Raw genomic sequence first — 27201 nt, forward strand, 5'->3', positions numbered from 1 at the left:
AAAATAATAATAATAAATGAGTGAATTAAATAAGCAAAGACAAAGTACAAAATACTTGTACATACATAACCAAAAACAAAAAAACAAAAAAAAAAGGAAAAAATAAAAAAGATATGTACAGTTGGTAATACACCAAATCAACATGACAATCTGCCCCCAAATGCCACCTGCACCCCGCGAGGCCACAGTCCAAGGTGTATGCACCCCCACATTGTTATATTTGCACGCATACCCACCAACATAAACGCAAGCCCAATGTACCTATATATACATTATATGTATATGCATGCAAATGCATATCTCAGAACAGTACACCGTTGTCTAAACCAAATCACACATCCACTGCTCTAGTCCAATGGGATAGAGCACATCGTTTCAAAGTGAGAGATAAGAGGCTGCCAGTGTTTGTAAAAATTTTCAACTGAGCCCTGGACAGCAAATTTGATCTTTTCCAATCTCAGAAATGACAATAAGTCCCGTAGCCAGGACATGTTTGAGGGGGGTGAGCGATTTTTCCATAGGAGGAGAATACGGCGACGGGCAATTAAAGAGGCAAAAGAGATTACATTAATTGGTTTAGTAGTCATTTTAACTCCCTCCTCAGGGACACCAAAGATAGCAATTTGAGGCGATGGGTCCAGATTCAACTCCAAAATCTCCGATATAAGGTTAAAGAAGGACCTCCAGTATTCCATCAAACTCGGGCATGACCAGAACATATGAGTCAAGTCTGCTGGTGCTTGAGAGCATCTGTCACAAACATCAGAGAGGTTTGGGTAAATTTTGATCATTTTGCTTTGCTAAAATGGATCCTATGAGGGACTTTGAACTGAATGACACTAAGCCTCGCATAAGAGGAGGATGAGTGTATTGCACGTACTGCAGTGTCCCACCAATCATCGGACAGAGTGATACCTAGTTCAGTCTCCCAGCTTGTCTTGATCTTATGCAGAGCAGGGGGAGTCTTTGCTGATAAAAGATTGTATGTAAAAGAAATATGGCCTTTTGACAAGTCAGTACTTTTAGCTGTATCTTATAGGTGAATGGTAAGACACCAAACCCTTTGAAGCTGTCTGGATACTGATCCACTATTGACTCTACACTGTTCGTTGCACTGACATTGATGCGATACACCCTCTTGACTAAGCCTAGATTTTCACATGCCTGGTCACCTAGCAGTGAGTCGAGTGCCTCTGGAACTACTTCAAACATGATGTTGCGTTTTCTTCCTTTAACTCTCACCTTGAGTCTGCATGTAGCTTTGGTGTTGATGAGCTGTCCATTGTAGGCTTTGAGTGGAATAGAATTTGGACGAATGCGTGGCTTTACCTTCATGGCTTTGATGTCGAGCTCATTCATCAAGTTAGCCTTTGCGCCTGTGTCGAGGTTGAGAGGAATGACAGCTCCGTTTATATATAATGGAACAGTCCACTTGTCCTGCTCAACTCTGTTCACACTCGACTGTTCAGTCCCTTTAGGCGTGACATCTTCCAGCGCTACCATTCCCACGAAGAATGAATCACAGAGATCAGTTTCTTCCACTGCATGCACATGTTCACCTCGGCTTTGTTTCCCCTTGGAAAAGCATTGTTTCGCGTAGTGATTCTGTCCTTTACATTTATTACAGACTTTGCCATAAGCTGGGCATTGTTTTGGTGCATGTCGAGTGCCACATCTTTTACAATTAAAAGTCTCTATGCCCTTTTGCTCTTTCGACTGCCATGATGTTCTCTGTTTCTGTGCCCGTGCAGGCACAGTGGCTATCGCTGCGATGTCTTTTTCACTTTCCTTCGCACCACCATCGAACGTTCTAGCATGTTGCAGGGCTACCTCACTAGCATGGCATATCCTCACAGCTTCCTTATTATAAATGAATAAACTTGGGTTCAACAATTACAACTATTTATTAAAGTACTGTGACAACTCAGCTAACATGTGCATCGAGTATTGTGTGGTGTACGTTTATAGCTGCTGCCCTCAGGTGGTAAGTATGTTAGTATTAACTCCCATCACCACAGATTGTGAAGCAAAAAGGGGCCAAGAGTCGTGTTTATAAACATTACTACGGTCATTTCGAAGAGATCATCGCAGAGAAATTGATTAAAAATGAAACGAAATGCCCCACAGTTTTTGTGCTGTCGGTTGCACAAATCATAAAGATGGCAAAAATAAGCATCTGCATTTTTATCGCATGCTGAAAGGGAAAACTGCAATCGAAAAACAAAGAAGACAGGCATGGAGTCATGCGACCGTCAGGAGGACTGGAAGACGTGGTCAGAAGAGCAAATATCAAACGCAAAGATTTGCGGAGAACATTTCACATCTGGTATGTATCCGTTTCTTACACAAATAAGTACTGTGAATGAACATACGTAAGTAACAGCTCTAAATGTGATACTGTCCTAGTAGAGCAACTGCCAAACCAAAGTTTGAGTTGTTAATGCCTTGCCTTCCTCAAATTTGACAACGATTCCATCAGCTTTCTTGTGTCATGATGTTTGAGGTCATAATTTGACTCCAGCCTCGAGCTCACAACCGTACAAACAATTCAACTTTTGTTGAATACAAACAATTCAACCGTACAATTATAATAAGAGGGCTTACCTTTGGTTTGATGAAGCAAAACTTGTTTTCCTTCAATAACGGATGGTAAAAGCAGTCTTGGACATGTCCACCAACAAAGTAATGGTATGCTTCTAAAGACTTGCATTCATTTTCATTGATTCTTTCGTAAATATACTTGGTGTGTCTGAAGTATTCAGTCACACCCCTGCAGCCGATGTTTGGCAATTTCGTGACATATCACGTGTCCACTGAGCTTCAGCAAGCAAACGGATCGGGAAGTTTTTCTCCGGTGCGCAGCGTAAATTTAGACGTTCAACATATTCTGAGATTTCCACTTTCCCCAAATTTCTAACTTCTCTCCGTGTAATTCTAAGCTTTCACAGGGACGCACGTTTGTTTCTCGGCCGTGTTTTGCCACACGTTCTGCGCGCGCATTTGTTTACAACGCAGCTTTTACGTCACGCGACAGGGGGTCTATACAGCGGGAAAAAAAAGAAAAGAAAAAAAGATGGAGACGAATGTAAAGCATGCCATCAACTCAGGCTAACCATTCGCGAATAGAGAAATTTTCTACCAAACGCTATCGCAAAGTCTATCAGTAACTTAAGCACGTGACTTATTTTTACGCTATGTAGCGCGCGTTACAAGTGTAACCGAGCTATTTTCTTGCCCGGTGCGGGATTCGATACGCGGTGTATTGCACCACAAGGCGACCTCACTAACCGCTCGGCTAAAGGGTCAGACCCGTTAGCTAAGAGCTAACGTGTATTATTAGTAGTTTACACAAGGTTCGTTGTTTTCATTAGCGTTATTAGACTTCTCGCGGTTTTCAGTTAGCATTTGCTATATGTTTTACATGTTAAATCGCCGCTTCCTCAAAGCTCAACTCGGCTAGAATTTCTCTACAATCTAGTTTTCTAATCGCACCGGTTTTTAGCATACGCGCTAAACGGCTAATCACACCGGTGTGACCGTACGCGCGAAGGGGGCGACGCAAGCTAACTGTTAGCTGTAGCTGTTTACGCTGGCTGCCGTGACGTTAATTAGTCAACGGCATTTCCTAACCGGAAGTCTGACCGTGTAACAGCTGAACAAGTAAAATAGTTTAGCTTACCTTCAATTCTTCGCGGTAGTCTCGCAACGTTTAGCTTTGATACTTGCCTCTGGTCGGAGCCGACGGGCGGTTGGTTGTTAGCCTCCTTTCTTTAGCGCTTTCAGCCAGCCAGTGGCGGTGTACCGCTCTAAGGGATCCGGCCAGAACGTTGAGCCACATTTGTTCCGCCTTTCGCGTCGGCGCCATATTGTCGCAAGAAATCGATGCTTGCACTATCTCTTCATTCGGAGGGGGGGGGGGTCCAAGCTCAGTGTTACAGGTGTAACCGGTTATTTTGTTGCCCGGTGCTGGATTCGATACGGGGTGTACTGCGCCACAAGGCGACGTCACCAACCGCTCGACTAAAGGGTCAGACCCGTTAGCTAGCGGCTAAAGGGTCAGACGCGTTAGCTAGGTGGCTAACGTGTCTTATTAGTAGTTTACACTGGTAATGGCAGTTTTATAGAAATGACCAAATATAGACAAAATAATGACCTCAAATTGCAATGGTTTGATTTTTATGAAACTCACCCATTGACCCTTTTATGACCTACGTCACGCATAGTATGCGCGCGCATTTTGGTAGCGAAAGAAGCAACTTCTCCATCTCCAATCAATGCAGAGCGCAAGCGGATTTTTGATCGATTGATATTTACATTTATAAAACGTCATCTTGAGTTGTGGGTTGCAGGAACAAGTCTAGCAAGCCCTTTTATGACCTGCGTCACGCATAGTATGCGCGCATTTTTGCAGCAAAATCACGTGATCACTGTTTACCAACATCTTACGTCTGTTGGAGTGCCCCCCTAGTGGTCATTTTAAGAATGGCATACCTGAAGCGCGCTCGTTCAGCCTCCAATCAGGGCGGTTTTTAGACGTTGAACAACAGGTTTAACATAATGAACAGCTGGCAGAATAGAAAACCAGCAGTACTGCGGTTATCTCTGGACCAGATTAAGAACCGCTATGCTATTCTATCACCGCAGGAGGCTATCAATCACTGATACTGCGTACTTCATTTGGGATGAAAACCATTATATACCTGGGCCTGCAGAAACATCCAGCAATTAAGATTTGAAGTACTGTCAGATCCAGCTATCAAAGGAAAGGTGCCTTTGTCAAAGAACGATGCAAGGCAGCAAATGTGTTAGCATAATGTTTTATTGAAAATATACAACAAACATATAGGTATATAGACGTATACAATATTACAGGGGACGGGGCAGCGTAGGATGATAGTTGCCACACATATGACCCAATTGCCCTTCCTCTTGGTGAGGTAATTCGTAACCTATGCAGCTAAATGACTGATTTATGAATATGACGCCGAGCTAGCCGTAAAATAAAGTGATCATGTGTCGGCTTCCCTCTCTTTGCAGAGGGAGAGTAAAGGGCCAGAAGAGGGCAAATTAAGAGCCCTTTCCACATTTCTGCTGATGCCGACAGGTGAGATTTTTCAATTTAGACGTTCGCTACTACTGCACATTTGAAGTAGGGTATTTCTTTCATCGCAGGCTTTTTCAGCATGAGGACTGAGCGGAGCGCTGGAGGTTTTCAGATTAACGTTATTCATCCGGACTACAGCTCACTTGTTACCCCTAAATAGACCCCTGATATATATCAGAGCCCTCGTTCAGTTCGGCAACAGTGAAACATTTTACGGCTTTGTGAAGCAGCCATTATCGTCCTCCGCTTTCCCATTAAAGTGAACCCGATTCTTCAAGGCACCGCAAGGTAGAGTGAGCACACACACGCGCACACGCACACACACACACACACACAGCAAACAGTAAGGAAAAGCTGGAGTATTTGGTAGCTTATAACCATTCATCCTCTTTGTCTGACGTGGCAGCTGAAAGACACTGGCCGTCATTCACTCAGCATCTGTAAGACATTTTAGAAATGTTTCTGCAGTCATTTTGCTGTTTTGCTCTCGTAGTATTTGAATTTACAGTATTTGAGTTTCTTCCTATTTCCATCCATCCATCCATCCATTATCCAAACCGCTTTATCCGGCTCTCAGGGTCACGGGGATGCTGGAGCCTATCCCAGCAGTCATTGGGCGGCAGGCGGGGAGACGCCCCGGACGGGCCGCCAGGCCACCACGGGCCTTTCTTATTTAGTAAATGTTTCATATGACAGATATTTCAGCCTCATTAGCACACTTGTTAATAATGGAAGTAAAGTAATTTTGGAAATGGAAGTGACAGATTTGTCTTTTCAGTACAGTTAACGGCTGCAAGTTAGACTAGAAAAAATTGAACAGGAAAGGTGACTTTCTTCTTTTCTTTTTTTTTTTTTTCGAAGACCGCTTGGGGATGAACAGGGAGAGCCATCAGAGAGATGAAAATGGAGCAAGGAGAGAGTCAAGAGTTGAATCTTGACGGGTGAAAAAAAGCAGCCATACAACCACCGTTCAACTGCCATCCTAGAGAGAGAGGAGAGAACAGGGCGATGGGATGAGCAGAGGGAGGAAGACGTCACAGTTGCTGTCCCCGCATCATCTGGCCCTCGTGGTATTTTATTTCTCTTCTTCTACTTTATCATACAATAACAACAACGACGACTTAAATTTATACGTAGTCTTTCATGGGACCCAAGTAGGCTTTACACATAGTGGAGCAGACAAAACAAATAATACAGGAACAGGAAATAATAACAGCGAAGCTTGCCGGGGCTGATAGAAGTGACTAGAGACCATAGGCCTTGGCGAACAGATGACTTTCCAGGAGTTTTTGAAGTGTCCAAAGAAGCAGCGTTGTGGCTCTCCAGAGGATGGGGGCTCCACACTGAAGGCTCGGTCCCCACCGAGCAGGCCCGTGTCTGCAGACCACAGGTACTGGGGGGGGGGGGCAAGGGCATGGATTAGTAGGTGAGGTGGAGGACTTTGTAGGAAATGCAGGACTTGACCGGGAACCGGTGAAGATGGACGAGGGTAGAGGTGATGTGCTGCCAGAACAATACAGCTCTAACAAAAGTACAAATCAGCTGGATTTATTAGTGCTCATTATAACTGATAACCAGCCTGGCTCATCGTCTTGATATAGTGTGCTATCTTTTAATTAGCCCGGCCCAGAAGGGTTTTTTCTTCATTTCTCATCTAACCTATGCCATCAAACCACTGTAGTGGTAGATAATGTTTGAAGCAAAGTAAATCTTAAATATCCAGTTTCAATATGAAGAGGGTTATAATCATCGGTACTGTGGACATTTTTACAGATTTTTAGCTTTTTTTCTTCTTTCTCAGACATCCAGGTTCAGAAGTGACTGATCCACACCACACACACGTACATGTATGTATATATATATATATATATATATATATATATATATATGTGTGTGTGTGTGTGTGTGTGTGTGTGTCAGTGTGTGTGTGTGTGTGTGTATACAAAGATATGCAATGCAGGCCTGTCGCCTGGCCTGCATTGCACCCTACTCCAATGCTCATCCCCGCATGTGGTGGGGTCCACGGGGTGGTGGCTCCATGTTGTTTGGCTCCATGTTGTTTTTTTTGGGCTGGGTCTGACTGGGCCCCATGGGCCAAGGCCCAGCCACCAGATGCTGGCCAGTGAGCTCCCTTCCCAGGTCTGGCTCCAGGAGGGGGCCCCGGTTTCCCTTTTCTGGGCGAGATGCTGCAACTCTGCTGATGTAATTTCACGGGGTTTCTCGTTTGCAGTATCACAACATCCTGAATCATGACACTCGTATCGGAATATGAATTGTATCACCAAATGCTTGCCAATAGCTACACAGTCCTAATACACATGCACACACCACACTGAGCATTGGAAAATCATAATTGTACGGTACAAAAGCCCACGGTGATCCTCTGACAGATGTGGGAAATATAAAACAAAGTATTGCATGGAACTGGAGTTACTGCACAGGGCTGCATTAGTGTTAATCCATGCATTACACTCCACCAAACAACTGTATCATCTGGTTTCAGAGATAAGTCAGTCTAATATGCATCTGCTATTGATGTCACTGGTTGACACTGATGAAATGCTGCACATTTTTTTAACGAGTCATAGTCGGGGATATTATTTGGATAATTTATAGATGCTCAGTCATTAAGTGTGATACACTTATGATAGTGAATAAGCCTTATATGGAATTAATACCTTCTTCTTCCTCTTCCAGTTTATTCTGTTTCTCAGGGGTCGCCACAGCGGATTTTATCGTTTCCATCAGCACCCTGTGAGGGCACAGCACCAGCGGTAGCCGTTGTTAACCCGGGCCTCGACCCATCCGATTTGGTCTTGTCCATCCGCATAACGATTTGGCCAAATTTTCAGGTAAACCCTTCATACAGTTTACACATAAATGTTCAATCTTGAAATCCTCCATACCAGCCGCTAGAATGCCAGGTTTTCAGTCGTTCGATGTCTTAGGTACGAAACTTGTACATACATACATCCATACTTACATACACAGAGACATACGGATGTTCTGCCAGCCTCCTGCTATCTGTGGAAAGATTTGAAATTCACCTCAGATTTCTCGTTAGTCTAAATCAAACACAGGGACAGGCCCCTGGTGAGAGGCATCCCAGCCGGAGCCTGGCGTCGTGTGTATGCAGGGAACATATTCAGGTGTCCTTGTGCAGAAAGTATCATTATCTCTCATATCGCCCATATTAATTGGGTCAGCGGCAACTGACCCATGCTGTTGCTTGGCAACTGCATCCCGATCATATAGAAAAATGTAAACCAGAACTTTTCTGGCTGGGGATGACGTAACAAGGCAAAAAGCCTTCTTAATAAGCCTTATTATTCAGCGTTGCATCCTGCTGTGGACAAACCAGCGCTGTATTTAGCAAACATATTAATTTATTGGTAACACACAGGGTTTAACAGACTTACAGTATACTGAGCCACCATTATAAAGCTTTTTTCAAAAAAACACAAAAACACACACACACACAGACAGACTGATGCTCAATGCCTGTCAGCATAGGGGTAAACATTTATCCTTCATCCGCCCACAGCGCACACGAAACACGTCACCGTACGGATCTACCTCGGAGCAACGGCGTCCTGCCATTCACTCAGACGCCGGCTCGTTTGTGGAAAGGTGGCCCCGTTTTCACACGGCTGCAGTTGTCTCCCAAAATGGGGGGGGGGGGAGGGGGAGAGAGAACATTTTGACTGTTGTGAGTTCTCTGACCTGTAATGTGTAAAGCGGTGATTACACAACGAAAGATTGGGGACCAATTACGCTAAGTAAACCGACCTTCTCCACACAACCGCTCTCACATAAACGTGTATAGTTGTGTATGACAAAACACAAAACCGGGTTTAAATGCACACACGGACACAGGCATTATCTCGTGCACACACACGCACAACACTTTTAGCATAGCATCCTTTACACACACACACACACACACACGCACGCACGAATTTACACGTCTTTATATATGCAATGTGCACACACAACTGCATAGGCGCACACAGATACACACATGCGCATAGCCACAAATACACACATGCGGCTGGCTGCATTGTGTGTGTGTGTGTGTGTGTGTGTGTGTGTGTACGGGAGTCCTGCACATTTGAGCGGTCACTGCAAACTCGTTTGTTGGGGAAGGAAAAAAGCGACAGCACAGCTTCACTTGAAAGCAGGTGTCACAAAATAGAGGACAAAGTAAAAAAAAGAAAAAGAAAGAAAGAAAGAAAGAAAACAAACTGCGGACTCTTCTAGCATGCTTGGCAGCCCGATGCGAATAGTCTTGAGTCTCCGGGTTTTGTTTTTGTTTTTTTGTGTGTTTTTTTTGGTTTTGTTGCCAGACTGCGGCCCAAACACTGGCCGTGCGTCGGTGGTGTTAGTACAGCCGAAGCCCCAGGATACGAATAACAAGTTGCCGTTATCGTCCAGCGGTTCCCCACGTCTTTATGGGGGGGGGGAGGGGAGGGGAGGGGGGGGGGGCGAAATCAATTATCATTACAGTAAATTATGCACGGTTACGTGGCAGTACACAAATCATCACACTGCGACATAAGCCACTTAAGTATGGATTATGGTTTTGAATGGGTGCGGGTGGAGGGGTGGGGTGGGGGATGGGGGGGGCCCGTTGGTTTAAGCAGAATCCTGTCCCCCCCCCCCCCCCCGGAGGGAGATGATTATTTTTTTTTGAAACTAATTTCCGTTATTTTCTGTGCGTCTGCCACGATTACGACACAAAGTATCAAGCTGTCCCGTTTCGTTGTTTCTGTTTAAAGGAGACACGGGAGCGCCTGAGCTGCCCGGCACCACGGTGGCGTTCCCGCCGGGGGGCGAGGCGACCTTTGTGACCTCGTCGGCCCGGAGTCCACGCGGGCGCCACAGCAGCCACGCGCAGGCAGTCTGATCTCGAGCCTGCCGCGCTGACTACCGCCCGATTTGAAAACGCAACCAGGGGGAATTAACGGGTCGTCGTTATCGTGCCACTCCGACACGAACACTTTCAAGGGAGAGAGAGAGAGTGAAGAGAGGAGAGAGACATCACAAAAGAATAAATACAAGCCACAGAATGAGTCAGTGGATCTGATGAGGTAACCATTGTCCCCGTGATATGAAAATGCACACAACGCACCGTTGCTATAGCGGACCGACCCGGGACATCGTCGGGCGTGTTGGTTAGCATACAGACCAATGCGTTTCACACTGTATTAAAAGTCAAGGCACTAGCGCGGCTGTAAATAGTGTTGTGGCGTGGCTCGAGTCCACGTGATCACCCAAGCATCGTGACCCCGGAGAGAATGCTCCTCTGGTATAGGCACCGAGAAATAGATTTCAGTAAGAAAACCGACAGTATGAAAACGTAACATTTCAGCAAGCACCGTGTAAATAAAGTTTGCGTCCTCTTTAGGAGATGTTCTTGCTTTTTTTTTTTTTTTTTGGAATTGGAGCCCGTTGAGAGATCTGATAAAAAGACTGTTTTTAGAAAAATGTAAACACAAAAAAAAGAAGAAAAAAAAGAAAAAAGGGAGAGGGGGGTGAGGGGAGGGGGGGTAGACTGCAATAGCGCAAGATCAAGAAGCTCATCGTGGCCCTGTGGTCTTCAAAGGGTTCAGTTACTGTTCTTTGTCCTTCGGTGGGATTTTGTGACCCGACTTTTGATCAACATTTACCGAACCGGCGACATTCTGACGAGCCACTTTTCAAATCCGCCAAAAAAACGAGAATAACTTCCTGACCACGACGCCCACGATGCTGTCTTCATATCGGGTAGGGTGGGGAAAAAAAGGCCCTCCGAGGCCCCCACACAAAAATGGCCTTGGTTTCAACCTTCCCCCATCCAGGACATCGATCATACTCTCACCGGTCAAGGAGAAGGCTTGTGAACGTCGAACGAGACCGCAGGCTCCCCCTGCTCGGCGCTGTCGATCACAATGCTCGGGTGCGTCTCTTGGGTTTCCGTGGAGATCGGGGAGGCCGAGTTGGTGGAGGGGGCGGTTCCGAAGTGCGGCCCGTCCACAGAGAGCAGCATGGGCGTCCCCGTTCGTTTGAGGGAATCGCTCATGGTCCGATGCACCTCCTCTGGCGTCACGCCCATCTCCTTGCTGTACTCCGACGGCGACTTCCTCTTGATCCTCTCGTAGGTCTTGTCCTGGCTCTCCGGGAAGGTCTCGCTGTCCTGGAAGCGCCCGAGCAGCCAGATGAAGAACCCGAAGAGGACGAATGCCGCCAGACTTGGAATGAAGGCCAGGCACTTGACGTCCAGGCTGGCTCCGACGTAGCGGCTGTGCAGAAACATGTCCCGCACCACGTACGTGAGGTTGGTAATGGGGTTCACGTTGGTGGAGCGCCAATCATAGGTGAGGGTGCTGCGGTTGAAGTCCCTGAGCGTGTCCGGCTCCTCCACCGTGTAGATCTTCTCTCCGGGACCCACGTACTGGCCGTACTCGTAGGGCTTGTAGAAGATCTGGTTCTTCCACATGTTCAGGTCCAGAATCAGAACCAGGAAAATGATCCCGTAGTTGAACCACTTGCCTGTAGTAGAGACACATGACTGCCATTAGACTCTGATTCAAAAGCTGGGCAATCATTAAAGGAGTAGTTTGTGTTTTTTTCCAAGTCTACCTGCACCGCTCATGTAGCACATAGGTTGGTTTCATTTTCATAATAATCCATCTTTCATACTGCACACATGGCTCCAGCCTGGCGGCCTGTCCAGGGTGTCTCCCCGTCTGCCGCCCAATGACTGCTGGGATAGGCTCCAGCATCCCTGTGACCCTGAGAGCAGGATAAGCGGTTCAGATAATGGATGGATGGATGTAGTCGATCATTCATTCATTCATTATCCAAACCGCTTATCCTTACTCAGGGTCGTGGGGATGCCGGAGCCTATCCCAGCAGTCATTGGACGGCAGACGGGGGGGAGACACCCTGGACAGGCCGCCAGTCCATCACAGGGCCAACACGCATTCACACCTAGGGACAATTTAGTACGGCCGATTCACCCGACCTGCATGTCTTTGGACTGTGGGAGGGAACCCACACAGACACGGGGAGAACACGCAAATTCCACACAGGGGACGACCCGGGACGACCCCCCAAGGTTGGACTCGAACCCAGGACCTTCTTTCTGTGGGGCGACGGTGCTAACCACTGTACCACCGTGCTGCCTGATGTAATCGACGTAATCAGTGGAGGACAAATCCACAACCCTTGTTCAGCGTAAAAATAAATAAATAATCTGATATCAGTTCAGCTGAAGCTAACGTGATGCTTCAGCAGTCCATCGGTAAATTCAAGTGGTCCTTTTGGCAACAAAAGCCACACGAGAGCAGTCCGTTCCTTCGTTAAACAGAAATTTGGCATAGGATATAACACTTTTCAGCCACTTCATAAAAAGAGCATGAAAACACCTGCTTGTGTGCGGCATCCTTCCACTTTAGCAGGAGGCTGGTTTGCAGAACAACCTCTTGCATTTGAATGTATTATGTTTTCCATTTTGATGGGTTTCAAGACAACATGACGAATCAGAGAAGAGAACGCATCACCCATCATAGTAGGAAAAAAAAAATGGTTGATACCTCTAATCCGCAACATGTCGGACCTGTAATCGTCGGGTCACGTCAGATCCTCACCTTGTGCGCCCCGTGTCATCTCGAGAGGTCACTTTAAAAACGTTCCCTTTATTTTTATTGCTAAATTCCCTCCTATCTGCCTTGCTGTGCCGTGATGGAGTGACTCCTGCTGGGAATCTGATCCAGGCTATGATGCAGGAAGTCACTCGGTAAGAAAAGACGGTGACCAACTGTAAAAAATGACCACATTTCTTAAAGGACCACACGAATTCACTATGATAGACAGCTGTAGCGTCACGTTAACTTTGTCTGAACCGTGGAGCGTACCCCCCCCCCTTTTTCTCCCCAATTGTACCCGGCCAATTACCCCACTCTTCTGAGCCGTCCCGGTCTCTGCTCCTCCCCCTCTGCTGATCCGGGGAGGGCTGCAGACTACCACATGCCTCCTCCCATACATGTGGAGTCGCCAGCCGCTTCTTTTCACCTGACAGTGAGGAGTTTCACCAGGGGGACGTAGCGCGTGGGAGGATCACGCTATTCCCCGCCAGTTCCCCCTCCCCCCCGAACAGGCGCCCCGACCGACCAGAGGAGGCGCTAGTGCAGCGACCAGGACACATACTCACATCAGGCTTCCCACCTGCAGACACAGCCAATTATGTCTGTACTACTACTACTACTACTACTAGTACTGTAGTACTAGTACTGTACTACTGTACTAGTAGTACTACTGTAGTAGTTGTAGTGGTATAGTACTGTAGTACTAGTGCAGTAGTAGCACTGTAGTAGTAGTAGTGGTGTAGTACTGTCGTCGTAGTAGTGGTATAGTACTGTAGTACTAGTGCAGTAGTACTACTGTAGTAGTAGCAGTGGTATAGTACTGTAGTACTAGTGCAGTAGTAGCACTGTAGTAGTAGCAGTGGTGTAGTACTGTAGTACTAGTGCTGTAGTAGTACTGTAGTAGTAGTAGTAGTAGTCTGTAGTAGTAGTAGTAGTAGTAGTAGTAGTGTCTGTAGTAGCCAATTGTGTTGTGCCTGACCAAGCCGGAGGTAACACGGGGATTCGAACCAGCGAGCCCCGTGTTTCGTGGAGTGCTTTTTAGCACTGAACGCGGATTGTGGATTCGTCCTCCATTAGTTACCGTGAACTGTAGACGAAAAGCTGCAGAGGTGTGTCCAGTGTGAAGGGTGGACGACTGTGAAAATGAAACCTACCTATGGACCACATGAGCGCTGCTTATAAAACAGAGACGGACTCCAAAAACTGCAAAGTCTTGCTGCACCTGACAGGAGTATTAACACATACACACAATACACACAAACCGACATGCACCACGCTCACAGGACAGCTTTCCACCATTTCCTGCCTATAGCAGGAAGGCAAGTGAAATATACGGTACTTACAGCAGAAAGTCAAACAGATAACTGCTCATCGTCTATTTGTTGAAAAAAAGAAAGAGAAACTGCTTAATTTGCATGTTGAAGACCAACGAACCCGTGTGCAGGTGTCGCCTACTGCACGGCGTGTTCGCTGCGTTACTGAGAGAAAGACATCTGTAATGGTTGACTGATGGAAAGGCAAATGGCTCCCCTGCTATACATGACGACCCCCCCCCCGCAGTCCCTGAGATATATCGCTAATAAGCTTTTAGTTAAACCAATCACGTTGCAGCGGGGCCATTTCCATAATGCTTAATGGATATGCAATGCATTAGGGTTAACAACCTTGCGCGAGTCAGTGAGCGTTTGAACGGCTTAACATTTACCATGGGGACATTAGTTCTGCCTCCCCTTGATGGCGGTGACTGCCTCGGCGCACACAGCGGAACGACGAAGACGACGAAGAAGAAGGAAAAAAAAGGGTAGGGGGATGATGGTTTCGAATGAGATATAGTCTGACCCGGAGAATTTGTTTAGGGACAGACAGAGATGGAGAACGTGGTATTTTGTCTCAATTAACGGGGGGCCGCTATGAGGACACTGAAAACGAGAGGTACAGGGGAAGAGGTGACAGGACACCTGTTTGCCAAAACCAGGTACATCTGTGCAGGTCTGTCCTGTTCTAAGACCTGAAACCCGGATGCTGGCTAGCGTTCATGTGCCTTGGCTCTGTCTATGGGGAAAATGAATGGGTTTTCCACCCATCCATCCGTTATCCAAACCGCTTCACCCAATCGGGGTCATGGGATGCTGGAGCCTATCCCAGCAGGCATTGGGCGGCAGGCGGGGAGACACCCTGGACAGGCCGCCAGACCGTCACAGGGCCCACACCGGGCTGGTTGGCTGTCCATCGTATCCAATAATGACCATCTTCTCCTATTTGTGAGTCCGTTGGTGGCGGAATAGTTCGATCCTGGATGCACAGTTGCGGCTGCCGACCGGGCATGTAGAGGTGGTGCTGGGGGGGTGGGGGTCACACCTACACATTCACACCTAGGGACAATTTAGTACGGCTGAGTCACCTGACCTACCTGTCTTTGGACTGTGGGAGGAAACCGGAGCACCCGGAGGAAACCCACGCAGACACGGGGAGAACATGCAAACTCCACACAGAGGACGACCCGGGACGACCCCCAAGGTTGGACTACCCCGGGGCTCGAACCCAGGACCGTCTCGCTGTGAGGCGACCGCGCTAACCACTGCGCCACCGCGCCGCCCAATCCGTGCCGGGTTTTTCATGAAAGGACTTATATAAGGTCTGTAAGTTAACACAAACATGAATTTAGATGAGTGAAAATCAGTTTTTGACGCTTTTATGTTTGTTCAGAAGCACATTTGGACACCGTTCACAGATTAGCCCGGCGGGGCTCTGTGCTCACGTCAACAGCATTTAGGCTTCAGAGCTTTTGAATGCAGCGTTCATTTGTGGCGATCGTAGCTGAAGGAAATATCCAAATCTCTCTGATAATTGTGTTGACCATGGATGTTATTTCTTTTCCTTGAAGCCCATTCAGTTATGTAACGTAAACAGCTACACAACAGGGCTTCCGAGACTGCCAACAAAACGACACCGGCTGCATCCGAAATCACGTACTATCATATGATCTAGTACACCCCAATAGTATGTGAGCGTTTTTAGTGTGTTTGACACCACAGTACACATCATATAGTATGTGAGAAATACCAGGATGCCATACTACATACAGAGACGTTTCAGAGTACGCAAAGACTGGACAGTGCGCTAGCACAAATGTCCCACAATGCATTGCGATAATTCACGACGACCAATGGCGAAGGGCAACACAAAACCCAACCCAGCGGGACGCTTTAAATCCAAGTTTTACTCTTCACTTTTTACTTTATTTAGTTATTTATTTATTTTAGGACCCCCCCCCCCTTTCCCAATTGTACTTGGCCAATTGCCCCGCTCTTCCGGGCCGTCCCGGTCGCTGCTCCACCCCCTCGGCCGATCCGGGGAGGTTCTGCAGACTACCACATGTCTCCTCCCATACATGTGGAGTCGCCAGCCGCTTCTTTTCACCTGACAGTGAGGAGTTTCACCCGGGGGGGGGCGTAGCGCGTGGGAGGATCCTGCTATTCCCCCCAGTTCCCCCTCCTCCCGCTGAACAGGCACCCCGACCGACCAGAGGAGGTGCTAGTGCAGCGACCAGGACACACACCCACAGACACAGCCAATTGTGTCTGTAGGGACGCCTGACCAAGCCAGGGGGTAACACGGGGATTCGACCCAGCGACCCCCGTGTTGGTAGGCAACAGAATAGACCGCCACGCCTCCCGGACGCCTTTATTTTTCCATTTTAAAGAAAAGCTGTGGGTCATCACACCAGCAGAGGTTTGGGTGCAGCGCTATGAGGAAGTAGTCGGTCCTAACAGCTGTTGTACTTTTACTCACATACTAATAGCACACTGGAAGATAATACACATGTACTGTGTTGTAAGTAGTATGTGATTTTGGACGCAACCATCATCTATATGAACCATTCTGTTATACATGGGTGTTGTGATGAGCTACCCTACAGAAATGTTGAGGAACTACAGAAAAACCCCCCAAAAACGGGTGTATGTGATGGGATGCTTGGTATTCAGTACAACTCAACAGCAGGCTTGACTCAAGTCTTACAGTGGGATTTTGGCTTTTCATCTCTTCCATTGGTTTTTAGGGCATATCCCAACTATAATTCACCTGCTTTGGACCAAGACGTCGAACCCGTCTATTGGTCCAGCTCCGTTTCACACAGCAGACCAACAAAGTGAACCGCAGCTCAGCAAGAAAATCCACGTGGGAGCAGTCACAGAATTCATTAAATGGAAATTTGGTGTGAAAAAATAGTGCTTCTCTACCAGTGAATAAACTAAAAGCATCAAAAACACCTGTATTTATATGTATATATATATATATATATATATATATATATATATATATATATATATATATATATATAATCACTTTAGCAGTTTGTTGGTCACAAAGAATCTCTTAAACTTGTATCTATTATGTTTTCCATTATGTTTTCTATTTTTGAGCAACATTTTGAATCAGAGAAAAGCACCAGGCTGTGGATTTTTATTGCTCATCTGTGTTCAGTCAGGGCCATTTTCTTCTTACCTTCCCAAACTGCGCCGGGAGTCAGGCCACAGTTTTAAAGTGCAGCTAATTACTCGTTTCATAATTAGAAAATTCTCCTGTTTACTCGGTTAACTGGTAATAACGTGAGCCGAAGGAGCTTCTGCTGTACGGACGGTCTCCATGTCCCCAACACACTATGTGTACAGTACGCAGCGGCTGTGTGTACTCACGCAGTACCTGTGATGTGGATGTGGTACTCCTCTTTAAAGATCCGCTTGCAAACGGGAAGTTTGACCTTCACGTGGGTGGTGGACATTCCTGGCAGGTTCATATCCAGGTCACCCATGAAGTGAGGGAACTCCCAGTCCTGAAATGTACACACAAACACACACACAAACACACACACAAACACACACACACACACACACACACACACACACACACACGCAAATAATATTAGCATGCAACCCTGAAGAGCAGTGAAGTATTTTCCCAGAGAGAAGTAAACTAATGTGAAGAAGAGGTTCAGTGCTTCATGTCAGTACTGAGTTCCCTTGTAGAAACACACATTAGCTCTCCATTGAGTTTCTTAGGGACTGATTTTTTTGTTTTTAAGAAGCTTGTCTCAATCAGCTACGGAAAGCAGTGGTCAACACTCTCCATGGACTCCTCATACAGAAAAACAAAGATAAAGCTATAGTAAATAAATTAATAAAGATAACGCTATAGTAAACAGCAAATAAATTAATAAAGATAAAGCTATAGTAAATAAATTAATAAAGATAAAGCTATAGTAAATAAATTAATAAAGATAAAATTATAGTAAATAAATAAAGATAAGGCTATAGTAAATAAATTAATAAAGATAAAGCTATAGTAAATAGTAAATAAATTAATAGAGATAAAACTATAGTAAATAAATTAATAAAGATAAAGCTATAGTAAATAGTAAATAGTAAATAAAATAGAGATAAAGCTATAGTAAATAAATGAATAAAGATAAAGCTACAGTTAATAATAAAGATAAAGCTATAATAAATAAATTAATAAAGATAAAATTATATTAAATAAATAAAGATAAGGCTATAATAAATACATTAATAAAGATAAAGCTATAGTAAATAGTAAATACATTAATAGAGATAAAGCTATAGTAAATAAATCAATAAAGATAAAGCTATAGTAAATAGTAAATAAATTAATAGAGATAAAGTTATAGTAAATAAATTAATAAAGATAAAGCTACAGTAAATAATAAAGATAAAGCTATAGTAAATAAATTAATAAATATAAAGCTACAGTAAAGATAAAGCTATAGTAAATAAATTAATAAAGATAAGTTATAGTAAATAAATTAATAAAAAATAAAGCTATAGTAAATAAATTAATAAAGATAAGCTATAGTAAATAAATTAATAAAAAATAAAGCTATAGTAAATAAATTAATAAAGTTAAAGCTATAGTAAATAAATTAATAAAGATGAAGCTACAGTAAATAAATTAATAAAGATAAAGCTATAGTAAATAAATTAATAAAGATAAAGCTATAGTAAATAAATTAATAGAGATAAAGCTATAGTAAATAAATTAATAAAGATAAGCTATAGTAAATAAATTAATAAAAAATAAAGCTATAGTAAATAAATTAATAAAGATAAAGCTAGTAAATAAATTAATAGATTGTGATTGTGTCCTCAGTATTGATAGCATAGATTTCAGTGCGTATAGTAGTGATGAATTGCTTTCCATGTTTGAAAACACAAGTCACAAAACGGCCAACCGATGTCAAATTAGCAAACAATTGCAGCTAACAGGAGGTCTTACTACTGACCTTCATCATCATCATCATCATGCACATTATCATTTATCATTCATAGTACATAATCAACATTCATACTTTTTTCAATGTTGCTAAGCATCCTCCTTTTTCCTTGCACATTCCCCCCCCCCCTCACCTTTTTTTTTCCTCACTACCCCTCTCTTCCAAGCTGTCCTGGTCACTGCTCCACCCCCTCTACCGATCCGGGGAGGGCTGCAGACTACCACATGCCTCCTCCTATACATGTGGAGTCACCAGCCACTTCTTTTCACCTGACAGTGAGGAGTTTCGCCAGGGGGGACGTAGCATGTGGGAGGATCACGCTATTTCCCCCAGCACCCCCCCCCGAACCAGCACGCCAAATGACCAGAGGAGGCGCTAGTGCAGCGACCAGGACTCATACCTACATCCAGCTCCCCACCCGCAGACACGGCCAACTGTGTCCGTAGGGACGCCCGACCACGCCGGAGGTAACACGGGGATTTGAACCGGAGAGCCCCGTGTTGATAGGCAACGGAATAGACCGCCATGCCGCCTGGACGCTCATACATTTCCTTTTTCCTGAAGGAATTCCTGGAATATCTGACTTCACTATATCCTCGTGTGCTCCAGAGCAGTGCATGCTGAAATCCATCAGCTGCAGAACAGGAGAGTGGATGGTCCCCTCGATATTAATTAAGTCCTCAGCTCCTCCAGAGTGGTTAGCAGTTCTGCTGCACTAGCAGGCATGGCATTTAAGCCAGGCACCTACATTTGCAGAAAATAATTAGTCTCTAGGACATATAGGGGTGGTAAACACTTGGGACGTACTCGTGGTGTGCGCATCGTCCGCCGATACACAGCGCATGCACATGTGCACAAACGGATGCCTTTACAACTGCATGCATACCCGAGTGAGCGTGAAGACAAACACACGTGAACGCTGACATTACACACAGACAGACACACTAACACACGTGCAGGCAGTAGGAGGCCTCCCGAGGGCTGACAGAATTTACTCCAAAGCAGTGACAGCAAGCCATCTCCACCTTAAACAACCAATGGACGATTTGCAATGACATGACATCACAGTAGGAAACCTCCCTGGTAAGGGCCCCATGTCATTCGCGTTGCACGTGCGCTGCCTGCCCCCTCCGAAAGTGAACGTTACTCCCAGCATCCACACCAAGATATATCAACGAAGGAAAATGAAGCGGAGTTATCCCTCGGGAGCAGAAAAAAAAAGTTAATATTTCGTATATTTTGTTGTTGGTGTCAGATTATTCATAACATAATGGCGACGAACGCTGGTTGGGGGCCCCTCCTGAACATTTTTTGCCTGGGCCCCAACAGACCCTAGCATCGCCGCTGCACACGTGCACAGACACACACACTGGAGTTGGCATTCTGGGCTCTCAATCGGTCTTTGTCAGTTACGTATGTGCATTATCTGCGACGATACCGTAAACAACAGTAAACTATGTGAGATTTCAAGTACATTATCCAACCCATCACATCGTCAAACTGGAGAAGCAGAAGCGAACAGAGAATACCATACCGAGACAGACCCCGCAGGGACACCAGGGACTGTTATTTGCTAAACTGTCATCTATTAACAACCGTGACCCATACGACCTGACAGCAAAAAGTTGGAGTGCTGACCCCAACCTCGTACTTGGATATTACCAACTGTCTTGTCTACAGTATAAATAGTAGTTACCCTGGATGTAACTCCAGTTCTATGAGTACGTCCGTAGCCCTCTAACGGGCTTCACTGTGGGCTTATCTCTTCGAGGTGCCGCTTCAGCACCTGAGACAGACCTTTTTTTCTCTCACCAACCAATCAAGTGGTAGGAGCCCCACAGCACCCCCCACCACCTATAAAACCCCAGCGTCTCCGCAGCTCGTCTCCCTTTGAACTCAGCAACAAAGATGAGGGCCAGCTGGGCTAGAGGTTAGATGGCTAGGTATGTACTCATAGAACTGGAGTTACATTCAGAGTAACTGCTATCTCTATGTCATATGTGCTCCACCCTCTAACAGGCTCGCCTATTGGTTCACACCCAAGGTGGAGGCCATTTGACACTAGTCAGACACCAACAAACATAACACTCCACACAGCAACAGTCAAACGTTGATTTCTGCACCCCCTCTGAGGGTCTCGTACCGTATTACACCACAACAGCAGTCCAACGGTTGAGCGCTACCCTATCTGAGGGTCTCATATCGTACTGCAACAACCCACCGAGGGCTTGGCATGTGCCAACCTGTCAGTCGACTGAAGACAATGCCCTCTTGACCTTACATCAACCACCGCATGGAGCACCAAGTCAGCAGTCCTATCCCTGAGATATATGTGACTGCACGAAGGCCAAAGTGGAGGACCAGGAAGCCGCCAAGCAGATGTCTTCCACTGACACTCCCTGAAAAGTGCCCTACAGGATGCAATGCCCCTCATACAGTGGGCTCTATGGGTCACAGGTGAGGCCGCCCATAGCATCTTAAACTCTTGCGGATTGCTGGGAAATGGATTTATGACGGCTGACCCTCAACCTGATTGAGGAGGTGATGACCTTCAGCTAGAAGGATGGGATGTGGCACAATCACACTGACCCCTAATCATCACTGACAGACATGCAGGAGGGATGTACCAACAAGGCACATAGATCCCCCGCCTTCTTGGCCAAAGTAAGAGCCAAGAGAATAGCTGTCTTGATAGATAACAACTCCAAGTCTACCTGGCCAAGCGGCTCAAATGGTGGGCCAGCCAACCCGTCCAGAACTGTCTGCAGGTCCCACTGAGGAAAAAGGCATCAAGTAGGGGGCTCAGCCTACACACCCCCATCAGGAAGTGCTTGACCAAAGAGTGGCTACTGATTGTGAAGTGACCAAACCCATTATGACCCACTGCCATCACTGCTGCAAACACCCCCAAGGTAGAAGCAGCACAGCCACCATCAAACAGGTCCTGTAAGAACCGCAGAACATCCTGCAAAGAGCAGAGATATGTAATAGGTCCCTTTGTTATCTCCTCTACTGCTGTCCATAGCCTCTTTTCCAGGTGGGAAACCTAAAAGAAATCTTGCCTCGTGGTCAACTTTTCTACCTTTTCCATCGTGGGGCTTGTTATTGCAGCTTTTCTCACAACACCAGCGTACCAGGGCGGCACGGCGGCGCGGTGGTTAGCACTGGCGCCTCACAGCAAGAAAGTCCTGAGTTCGAACCCCAGGGTTGTCCAACCATGGGGGGTTGTCCCAGGTCGTCCTCTGTGTGGAGTTTGCATGTTCTCCCCGTGTCTGTGTGGGTTTCCTCCAGGTGCTCCGGTTTCCTCCACAGTCCAAAGACATGTAGGTCAGGTGAATCAGCCGTACTAAACTGTCCCTAGGTGTGAATGTGTGTCGGCCCTGTGATGGACTGGCAACCTGCCCAGGGTGTTTCCCCACCTTCCACCCTATGACTGCTGGGATAGGCTCCAGCATCCCACGACCCTAACCAGGATAAGCAGCTTGGAAAATGGATGGATGGACAAGTGTACCATTTCACCAATAAAAGGAAGCAAGTGCAAAGAAAGGCTCCAAGTTGATTACATCAGATGGCTTTGACCACAGAATACCTCAAAAATGGTGGCTGAACCAACCCAAAATACAAATCAGTTTTCGCGAGTTTTACGTCATCTCTCAAAAACCAATTGAGCCATAGTGAAATGTCTTCAGAGCAAACACATGCAAATTAAAAAAAAAAATAGTTGAAAACAAAAAAACCAAAATCCTGCGTAAATCTCTAAGCCAGACAACAGCTGGGAGGATGATCGAGCCAGGTCACTAATTGGGGCATTAATTAGTTTGTGAACAAAAAAGTCTGTCTTTTCTCATGGAGGTAGGAGATTAACTGCAGCACCCCGCTCTTCTGAGATTAAGGGAAATGCAGATATGTCGGAAGGGGCGGCCAATGAGCGTTTATCGACTTCCTCTGGGGGAATGTGAAATACGAACGGCCGCGAATACACGAGGCTGAGCAGCAGCGCGAGGTAGCTGGAACCATAAATAACAGCAGTAAAGGTGTTTGCTGTTCGCCGTGCAAAACGACATACGGGGGGGGGGGAGGGTCCCGCGGTACACAAAAACCACGCAAACCAGATATTGATATATTGCCCGAGCTAAAGGGAAAGCGAGCTGAAGAGGCTGACTGGCAGTAAAATGGAGATGTCAAAATATGTAGACTGTGCTTCGCGTCGCATCAGCTCTGCCGTTGGAGATGGGAGGCGACAGGAGGGACGGGGAACCCAACAAGGTCTCGGCCGAAAATCTCTTTTAGAGGAAACTCACAAAGGCCGAGGCTCTGCTCTTTTCCTACATTATCGGTTACGACGCGAAACCCTGTCGGGCGAACTGAACGAGGCAAACCAGGGAATATGCCGTGAAACAGTAAACAAGAAAAACGTAACGCAGCGGTGCAGTTGTTCTATCACTTAAATCAGGGTGGTAATTACGAGCATCCCTGCCAGGCTCCTGCAGAGGGGAGTGTTTGTTCTCCTATGCATAAGCAGCTTCCCGGTAATTAGAATAATCAGTAGAGTAGAAACGTACATTTAGGGGACACTAAATACTAGCTCGGCGACGTGTTCTCTAATATGCACCAACAAGGCCCGAAGAAATATGGTCATTAAGTGTTTGGAGGAGCTGCGTTGAATTAGGCTCGCACTCAAAACCACACACACACACACACACACACACACACACACACACACACACACACACACACACACACACACAAACACAAACAGGATTGGCCCATGATTCTGGCTAGCGGCTTGAAAACGCCTCTCCCTCTCTCTCTGTCTCTCCTTCTGTCTCTCTCTCTCCCCCCCATATATATCTCCCTTTGTCTCTCCCTCTCTCTCTGTCTCTCCTTCTGTCTCTCTCTCTCTCTCTCCCCCATATACATCTCCCTTTGTCTCTCTCTATCACTGTCTCCCTGTGTCTCTCTCTATCACTGTCTCCCCCTCTCTGTGTCTCTCCCTTTGTCTCTCTCTATCACTGTCTCCCCCCTCTCTGTGTCTCTCCCTTTGTCTCTCTCTATCACTGTCTCCCCCCTCTCTGTGTCTCTCCCTCTGTCTCTCTCTATCACTGTCTCCCCCTATCTGTGTCCCCCCCTTTGTCTCTCTCTATCACTGTCTCCCTCTCTCTGTGTCTCTCCCTCTGTCTCTATCACTGTCTCCCCCCTATCTGTGTCTCTCCCTCTGTCTCTCTCTATCACTGTCTCCCCCCTCTCTGTGTCTCTCCCTTTGTCTCTCTCTTTCACTGTCTCCCCCTCTCTGTGTCTCTCCCTTTGTCTCTCTCTATCACTGTCTCCCCCTCTCTGTGTCTCTCCCTTTGTCTCTCTCTATCACCGTCTCCCCCCTATCTGTGTCTCTCCCTTTGTCTCTCAAATTCAAATTCAAATAGCTTTATTGGCATGAGCCAACAATATGTTGTTGCTAAAGCAGTTTGCAGAAGATTCCAACGTCACATCACATATTAAATACATAGGCGTCATCACATAAGCAGGTTCCATATTTTTGCCTCCTGAAGCAGTCGATTTTTTATTGCCATACAGTACATTGTAATAAATGTTGTACTCCCTATCTCTGTCTCCCCCCCTCTCTGTGTGTGTCACCCCCTCTCTCTCTCTATCACCCCCGCGCTATCTCTGTCTCCTCCCGTCTCTCCCTATCTGTCCCCCCTCTCTATCTCTATCTCTCCCTCTGTCTCTATCTCTGTACCCCACCTCTCCCTCTGTTTCTCCCTATCTCCCCCTCTCTCTATCTCTCCCACTGTCTCTATCTCTGTACCCCACCTCTCCCTCTGTTTCTCTCTATCTCCCCCTCTCTCTGTCTGCCCCCTCTCTCCCTCTATGTGTCACCCCCTCTCTCTCTGTGTCTCTCCCTCTGTCTCTCTCTCTCTATCGCTGTCTCCCCCCATGTCCCCCCCCCGTGTCTCTCCCTCTGTGTCTCTCTACCTCCCCCTCTCTCTCTGTCTCCCTCTCTCGCTCTCTATGTCTCCCCCCTCTCTCTCTAGGTCTGTCCCTCTGTCTCTCTCTATCTGTCTCCCCCTCTGTCTTTCTCTATCTCTGTCCCCCACCTCTCCCCCTGTTTCTCTCTATCTCCCCCTCTCTCTGTCTCCCTCCTCTCTCCCTCTATGTGTCACCCCATCTCTCTCTGTGTCACTCCCTCTGTCTCTCTCTCTCTATCGCTGCCTCCCCCTCTCTTTGTCTCCCCCCATGTCCCTCCCCCCCTCTGTGTCTCTCCCTCTGTCTCTCTCTATCTCCCCCTCTCTCTCTGTCTCCCCTCTCTCGCTCTATGTCTCTCCCCCCTCTCTGTGTCTCTCCCTCTGTCTCTCTCTATCTGTCTCCCCCTCTGTCTTTCTCTATCTCTGTCCCCCCCCTCTGTGTCTCTCCCTCTGTCTCTCTCTACCTCCCCCTCTCTCTCTGTCTCCCCTCTCTCGCTCTATATGTCTCTCCCCCCTCTCTGTGTCTCTCCCTCTGTCTCTATCTGTCTCCCCCTCTGTCTTTCTCTATCTCTGCCCCCCCCTCTGTGTCTCTCCCTCTGTCGCTCTCCACCCCCCCCCCTTGATACACAGTCGTGTTTTTTCACCCAGACGAACACATTTGCATATTCATAAGCCACTGGAACAGGCTTTATTGATGAACACTGTCCTATGGGAGGGAGGACACTGCCTGGAAAAAAAACCCCACAACAGTAGAGAAAGTAAGAAAACCTCGAAGTTCTGAGTCATCATTTGGGGGCGGCGGCGGGGGGGAGGGGGAGGGGGGGGGACAAGTATTCACAGGCGAGGAAAAGGAGAGGGTGAGATCATGGCTGGTGTCTGGAAGGGAGGAACAGTGGAACAGGAGGACGGGAGATGTGAAGAAACAAGTGTATGGTAGAGAGTGTGTGTGTGTGTGTGTGTGTGTGTGTGTCTGTGTGATGGATGGAGGTAGTAGATGTACACTGCATGCGTGCATGTGTGTCAGCGTTAGTGTGTGAGATAATGAGAGAGAGAGAAAGTGTGATTGTGCAATACATTTGTGTGTGTGTGTGTGTGTGTGTGTGTGTGTGTGTGTGTGTGTGTAAGACAGAGTGGTGGTGTGTTACATTTGAGGGTGAGTGATCAAACACCCCTCTCCCTGCTCTGTGCCGCAGTGCCACATGGACTAATACCGAAGGGGGAGGAGGGAGGGGAGGGGGGGTGTTAACTGGCATGATAGGCGGTGTAGTATGCCAGTAGTTCCCCTCTCTAATTGGCCACGGGGGTGGGGGGGGTAAGGGGGCGAGGGGGTTTACCTGCATTACAATGAGCAGGTCGAACACCAGGATGAAGGAGGCCAGGAAGGCCCTGGAGACCTCGTCGCTGGGCAGGAAGCCCCGGTTCAGGTTGTCCCAGCTGATCCAGTCCGTACTGATCACCAGGACCACCACCGACGTCAGCGAGATCAGCACCGTCCTGGGGGGAGGAGAGACGAGAGGATTAGGGGAGGGGTGGCGTCCTCGTTTGAGTTTCTGGTGCAGACCCGGGATTGACCATAAAGTTGGGTTCGTTTGATTGGTGTGAAAGCCCCCCCCCCCCTCCCCAAACTCGGGTGTGCCCCGTAGAACTGTACTTGAGTCGGCTTGAAAATGGCGGTCTGGAGTCCGCAAACTGCAGTCGGGTCAGCGGTTGGTATGAAAGCAACCCGGTCTCATTTGAGGACCTGAACTGCAAGCGTATGTAGTAAATGTCCATGTGGCATGTGGGTGGAGATTCTGGAGATTCTGGAGATTCTGGCCCCAGCAGGAAGTCTAGAGACGGCTTTACCTTCGAGATGTGTGAGAGTGGACCGCAAAGTAAAGCAGCAAGTCCATTCCTCACTAACACACCTCCACCTGCAGCACGGACGCACATCGCCGGCTCACGTCAATTCGGTTGCGGCGCCGCATCGACAAGCGTCGCTAAAACCACGAGGCGACAACGTTTTCCCATGTTTGGCTTGGATCCGGCTGGGCACGTTGTCCTCGGAGCTGGCTGCCGCTCGTCGATGATGAAAGCGTTACTCCAAACGTGCTGCGATTCAGCAAAACCGAGTCCCGCGTGACAGCAGACCAGCGAGGTCGGGTTCGGACTCGAGCAAGCGTACCGAATGTGAAAGCAGCATTAGACAGGTGAGTATCCAGGTTTTTTTGGGGAGGG

At 47.0% G+C, this 27201-nt stretch overlaps 1 protein-coding gene across 1 annotated transcript in view; it reads right to left on the reverse strand.

Annotated features, from left to right (window-relative positions):
* Nucleotides 1–10967: 10967 nt before the first annotated feature.
* tmem117 (transmembrane protein 117) overlaps nt 10968–27201 on the reverse strand; it is an 18321-nt gene continuing 2087 nt past the window's right edge. The window contains exons 3-6 of the mRNA XM_056281706.1: nt 26636–26829; nt 26319–26478; nt 17437–17566; nt 10968–11635 (exon numbers count right to left, since the gene is read on the reverse strand). Of these exons, the coding sequence (XP_056137681.1) occupies nt 10968–11635; nt 17437–17566; nt 26319–26478; nt 26636–26829 (1152 nt within the window). The remainder of the gene's footprint in view (nt 11636–17436; nt 17567–26318; nt 26479–26635; nt 26830–27201) is intronic.

Source organism: Lampris incognitus, chromosome 6 (assembly GCF_029633865.1).
Source record: "Lampris incognitus isolate fLamInc1 chromosome 6, fLamInc1.hap2, whole genome shotgun sequence".
NCBI classification, from domain to species: Eukaryota; Metazoa; Chordata; class Actinopteri; order Lampriformes; family Lampridae; genus Lampris; species Lampris incognitus.